General features: G+C 50.3%; 1 protein-coding gene across 1 annotated transcript; it reads right to left on the bottom strand.

Moving 5' to 3' along the window:
* Positions 1-3,416: 3,416 nt before the first annotated feature.
* On the bottom strand, positions 3,417-5,847 carry LOC128846975 (mediator of RNA polymerase II transcription subunit 15-like). The gene is made up of 2 exons (XM_054046273.1): positions 4,881-5,847; positions 3,417-3,990 (listed from the first exon to the last, which is right to left on the bottom strand). The coding sequence occupies exons 1-2, from the start codon at positions 4,954-4,956 to the stop codon at positions 3,488-3,490; spliced, it is 579 nt and encodes a 192-aa protein (XP_053902248.1). The 5' UTR covers positions 4,957-5,847; the 3' UTR covers positions 3,417-3,487.
* Positions 5,848-6,333: the final 486 nt, after the last annotated feature.

Raw genomic sequence — 6,333 nt, 5'->3', positions numbered from 1 at the left:
TGAGCTGCTCCCACTTTGTGAGTTGATCTTCCTGCCTGCTGCACCCAATGCCCAGTGTGCCACTGCTTGTTTCCTGGAGCCCAAGCTGTCCTAGTTCAACCCTGTTCCAGGCACTCCTGATTCCCTCCTGCTCGCCAGCTACCAAAGTCTGGAGGAGGGGATCCCTGCTTAACTGGACTTCTGTGGTCAGCTGAAGCAGGGTTCCCTGCGTATCAGCCCTTGAAGTCTATCCCCTTCTCCTCAGTTCAATGTCTCCCCGATACCTAGAGAGACAAGGAGGTAATACCTTCTGTTGGTGAGAGAGACAAGCTTTCAAGCTACAGAGAGCCCTTCTTCAGGTCTGGGAAAGGTCTCCTGGATACCTACACAGCTTTGCTTCATGCTTCCAACTTCTTTCACTACTGAAGAAATACAAGGCCAAATTTTGTTAGTGTAGTAGGCCAACGTCTTGAGACAGAAAGTGATCCACAGGCTGAGAATAGGTTCCTCCGTGGGCCCAGTCTGGGACGCTGTGTCTAACACTGAACTTTTTCTTCAAAAATCTCTCAATGTTGCTATATGACTGATTGAGCTCCACTGGGGCTAGAAAAAGGGGGAGCACTAAGACAGACTAGCTACTGATGCTTTTACCACTGTTGTCCAACTGCTTAAAGCAGGTCTAGATGACACATGGCTAAAAATACAGGCAGAGTGTTTATAACAGCACTCCCACCATTGGAGCTGCACCAGTACTACACCAATTGTGGGAGGTTTTTAATAAAAAGCTCAGACACTAGCCAGAGAGAAAGAAACTAAGGGTATGTCTACACTACGAAATTAGGTCGAATTTATAGAAGCCGGTTTTATAGAAATCGGTTGTATACAGCCGATTGTGTGTGTCCCCACATAAAATGTTCTAAGTGCTCTAATCGGCGGACCGCGTCCACAGTACCGAGGCTAGCGTCGACTTCCGGAGCATTGCACTATGGGTAGCTATCCCACAGTTCCCGCAGTCTCCACCGCCCATTGGAATTCTGGGTTGAAATCCCAGTGCCTGAATGATGCAAAACAGTGTTGCGGGGGGTTCTGGGGACATGTTGTCAGGCACCTCCCCCTCCGTCAGAGCACCGGCAGACAATAGATTCGCGCCTTTTTACCTGGGTTACCTGTGCAGACAACATACCACGGCAAGCATGGAGCCCGCTCAGCTCAGCTCACCGTCACCATATGTCATCTGGGTGCCGGCAGACGTGGTACTGCATTGCTACACAGCAGCAGCAGCTAACTGCCTTTTGGTGGTAGATGGTGTAGCATGACTGGCAGCTGTAGGGCTGCATTGTACCAGCCCCTTGCCTTTTGGTAGAAGATGGTATATTATGACTGGTAACCATCATCGTTGTACTGCAGTGGCTGTCAATCATGGGCACTTGGGCAGACATTCTATTGTCTTGATGATGATGACTATCAGTCGTAGTATGCTATTTTCTGCCAATTGCCCAGTATTGTCTGCTAAGCACCCAGAAGAGGCCGAGGGTGATCTGGGGGCTGGCAGATGTGGGGCTGCATTGCTACACAGCAGCAGCCCCTTGCCTTTTGGTAGAAGATGTTATATTATGACTGGTATCCATCGTTGTCGTACTGCAGAGGCTATCAGTCATGCTGCACCGTCGGCTGCCAGCTTAAGATGTAAAAAATAGATTTGTTCTGTATTCATTTCCTTCCCCTCACTCCGTGAAATCAACGGCCTGCTAAACCCAGGGTTTTGAGTTTAATCTTTGGGGGGACCATTCTGTGTGACAGTTGTTTGTGTTTCTCCCTGATGCACAGCCACCTTTCTTGATTTTAATTCCCTGTACCTGTACGCCATGTCGTCACTCGGCCCTCCCTCCTTCCCCTGGTCCGTTAGATACTAGTTTTGTGCCTTTTTTCAGACCAGGCGCCATAGCTAGCACTGGGATCATGGAGCCCGCTCAGATCACCGCGGCAATTATGAGCACTATGAACACCACGCGCATTGTCCTGGAGTATATGCAGAGCCAGGACATGCCAAGGCGAAACCCGGACCAGCTGAGGAGGCGATTGCAGCGCGGCAAAGAGAGTGATGAGGAAATTGATATGGACATAGACCTCTCACAAGGCACAGGCCCCAGCAATGTGGAAATCATGGTGTTACTGAGGCAAGTTCATGCCGTGGAACGCCAATTCTGGGCACGGGAAACAAGCACAGACTGGTGGGACTGCATCGTGCTGCAGGTGTGGGACAATTCCCAGTGGCTGCGAAACTTTCGCATGCGTAAGGGCACTTTCATGGAACTTTGTGATTTGCTTTCCCCTGCCCTGAAGCGCCAGAATACCAGGATGAGAGCAGCCCTCACAGTTGAGAAGCGAGTAGCGATAGCCCTGTGGAAGCTTGCAACGCCAGACAGCTACCGGTCAGTCGGGAATCAATTTGGAGTGGGCAAATCTACTGTGGGGGCTGCTGTGATCCAAGTTGCCAGGGCAATGAAAGACCTGGTGATATCAAGGGTAGTGACTCTGGGCAACGTGCAGGCAGTAGTGGATGGTTTTGCTGAAATGGGATTCCCAAACTGTGGTGGGGCCATAGACGGAACCCATATCCCTATCTTGGCACCGGAGCACCAAGCCACCGAGTACATAAACTGCAAGGGGTACTTTTCAATGCTGCTGCAAGCCCCGGTGGATCACAAGGGACGTTTCACCAACATCAACGTGGGATGGCCAGGAAAGGTACATGATGCTTCCGTCTTCAGGCACTCTGCTCTGTTTCAAAAGCTGGAGGAAGGGACTTTCTTCCTGGACCAGAAAGTAACCGTTGGGGATGTTGAAATGCCTATCGTGATCCTTGGGGACCCAGCCTACCCCTTAATGCCATGGCTCATGAAGCCGTACACAGGCAGCCTGGACAGGAGTCAGGACCTGTTCAACTACAGGCTGAGCAAGTGCCGAATGGTGGTGGAATGTGCATTTGGACGTTTAAAAGCACACTGGCGCAGCTTACTGACTCGCTCAGACCTCAGCGAAAAGAATATCCCCATTGTTATTGCTGCTTGCTGTGCACTCCACAATATCTGTGAGAGTAAGGGGGAGACATTTATGGCGGGGTGGGAGGTTGAGGCAAATCGCCTGGCCGCTGATTACGCGCAGCCAGACACCAGGGCGGTTAGAGGAGCACAGCAGGGCGCGGTGCGCATCAGAGAAGCTTTGAAAACGAGTTTTGTGACTGGCCAGGCTACGGTGTGAAACTTCTGTTTGTTTCTCCTTGATGAACCCTCCGCCCCCACCCCCACCCGGTTCACTCTACTTCCCTGTAAACTAACCACCCTCCCCTCCCCCCTTCGAGCACCGCTTGCAGAGGCTATACAGTCATTGTTATTTCACATTCATGCATTCTTTATTAATTCATCACACAACTCGGGGATAATTGCCAAGGTAGCCCGGGATGGGTGGGGGAGGAGGGAAGGAAAAGGACACACTGCATTTTAAAACTTTAACTCTTATTGAAGGCCAGCCTTCTGATGCTTGGGCAATCATCTGGGGTGGAGTGACTGGGTGGCCGGAGGCCCCCCCACCATGTTCTTGGGCATCTGGGTGAGGAGGCTATGGAACTTGGGGAGGAGGGCTGTTGGTTACACAGGGGCTGTAGCGGCGGTCTCTGCTCCTGCTGCCTTTCCTGCAGCTCAACCATACGCTGGAGCATATCAGTTTGATGCTCCAGCAGACGGAGCATCGACTCTTGCCTTCTGTCTGCAAGCTGACGCCACCTATCATCTTCAGCCCGCAACTTGCTCTGTTCATCCCGCGATTCAGCCCGCCACCTCTCCTCTCTTTCATATTGTGCTTTTCTCATGTCTGACATTGACTGCCTCCACGCATTCTGCTGTGCTCTATCAGCGTGGGAGGATATCTGGAGCTCCGTGAACATATTGTCCCACGTCCTCCGTTTTCTCTTTCTAATGTTCACTAGCCTCTGTGAAGGCGAAACATTTGCAGCTGGTGGAGGAGAAGGGAGAGGTGGTTAAAAAAGACACATTTTAGAGAACAATGGGTACACTCTTTCGTTACAAGGTCACATTTTTCCTCTTATAGTGAGGGCCTGCTGGTTTGGTATGAGAGATCACTCACGCAGTGCCAGGCAACAGATTTCGGCTTGCAGGCAGCCATGGTAAGCCACAGTCTTTTGGCTTTTTTAACCTTCTTAACATGTGGGAATGGTTTCAAACAGCAGCGCCCTCATTTCCCATATCAAGGATGAATTGGGTTGGCCATTTAAAATGGGTTTTCTATGTAAAAGGAGGGGCTGTGGTTTCCGGGTTAACATGCAGCACAAACCCAACTAACCCCCCCCCCCACACACACACACAATTCTCTGGGATGATCACTTCACCCCTCCCCCCACCGCGTGGCTAACAGCGGGGAACATTTCTGTTCAGAAGAGCAGGAACGGGCACCTCTGAATGTCCCCTTAATAAAATCACCCATTTCAACCAGGTGACCGTGAATGATATCACTCTCCTGAGGATAACAAAGAGCGATAAGGAATGGATGTTGTCTGCATGCCAGCAAACATCGGGGCCATGCGCTACAATGCTTTGTTATGCAATGATTCCAGACTACGTGCTACTGGCCTGGCGTGGTAAAGTGTCCTACCATGGCAGACGGGATAAGGCAGACCCTCCGCAGAAACCTTTTGCAAAGGCTTTGGGAGTACATGAAGGAGAGCTTTCTGGAGATGTCCCTGGAGGATTTCCGCTCCATCCCCATACACGTTAACAGACTTTTCCAGTAGCTGTACTGGCCGCGATTGCCAGGGCAAATTAATCATTAATCATTAAACACGCTTGCTTTTAAACCATGTGTAATATTTACAAAGGTACACTCACCAGAAGTCCCCTGTGTGCCCTCAGGGTCTTGGGTGAGTTTGGGGGTTACTGGTTCCTGGTCCAGGGTGACAAACATATCCTGGCTGTTGGGGAAACCGGTTTCTCCACTTCCTTGCTGCTGTGAGCTACCTACATTACTCCATCCTCATCTTCCTCGTTCCCCGAACCCTCTTCCCTGTGTGTTTCTCCAGTGAGGGAGTCATAGCACATGGTTGGGGTAGTGGTGGCTGCACCCCCTAGAATGGCATGCAGCTCCGCGTAGAAGCAGCAAGTTTGCGGCTCTGCCCCGGACCTTCCATTTGCTTCTCTGGCTTTGTGGTAGGCTTGCCTTAGCTCCTTAATTTTCACGCGGCACTGCTGTGTGTCCCTGTTATGGCCTCGGTCCTTCATGGCCTTGGAGACCTTTTCTAATACTTTGCCATTTCTTTTACTGCTACGGAGTTCAGCTAGCACTGATTCATCTCCCCATACGGCGAGCAGATCCCGTACCTCCCGTTCGGTCCATGCTGGAGCTCTTTTGCAATCCTGGGACTCCATCACGGTTACCTGTGCTGATGAGCTCTGCGTGGTTACCTGTGCTCTCCACGCTGGGCAAACAGGAAATGAAATTCAAACGTTCGCGGGTCTTTTCCTGTCTACCTGGTCAGTGCATCTGAGTTGAGAGTGCTGTCCAGAGCAGTCACAATGAAGCACTGTGGGATAGCTCCCGGAGGCCAATAACGTCGAATTCCGTCCACACTACCCCAATTCCAACCCGCAAAGGCCGATTTTATCGCTAATCCCCTCGTCGAAGGTGGTGTAAAGAAACCGGTTTAAAGGGCCCTTTAAGTCGAAAGAAAGGGCTTCGTCGTGTGAACGTGTCCAGGCTTAATTTGATTTAACACTGCTAAAGTCGACCTAAACTTGTAGTGTAGACCAGGCCTAAGCAAAACCAGCAGCTCCACAAATCTCTGCTCTTTGCAGTTCAAAAATCTTTGTGTATTGAATTTGCCCTGAATAGATAAATGGTGAGTGGTGTCTCATGAAGTACGGTAGGTTTTCCTGGCAATGAGGAAAGAATGAAAAGCGAAGGAAGAGACTTTCTAATGATTGTGTGGCTCCTAAGAAGCTTGGCCTTAGAACCATACAGATGGGTGAAGACAGCGTTGCTACCTCTGAGGACCATGCATAATAAGAGATTTGTGAATGATCCAAAGAATCAGTTCAACAGGATACTTCAAGTAGCCAGAAGGTGTCAGACCTAAGTAACTGGTGTCAAGTTGCTTCCCCTAATCACAAAAGTCATGATTCAAGTATTTTACACATGGCAAAAAGACAGCACTGCAGAGCCATCCACTCCACATCTTGCATCAGCCCCATCAGGATCATTAGTCTGTATTTCTCTGATCTCATTGCTTGTAAGAGCTCTGATTAAGCTCATGAAGGACCAAGCAGTGACATTTCCAATAGCCAC

The sequence above is a fragment of the Malaclemys terrapin genome, chromosome 12 (assembly GCF_027887155.1).
Source record: "Malaclemys terrapin pileata isolate rMalTer1 chromosome 12, rMalTer1.hap1, whole genome shotgun sequence".
Taxonomy (NCBI): Eukaryota; Metazoa; Chordata; order Testudines; family Emydidae; genus Malaclemys; species Malaclemys terrapin.
The sequence above is the reverse complement of the archived record's forward strand: the minus strand, read 5'-3'. Positions and strand labels throughout refer to the sequence as shown.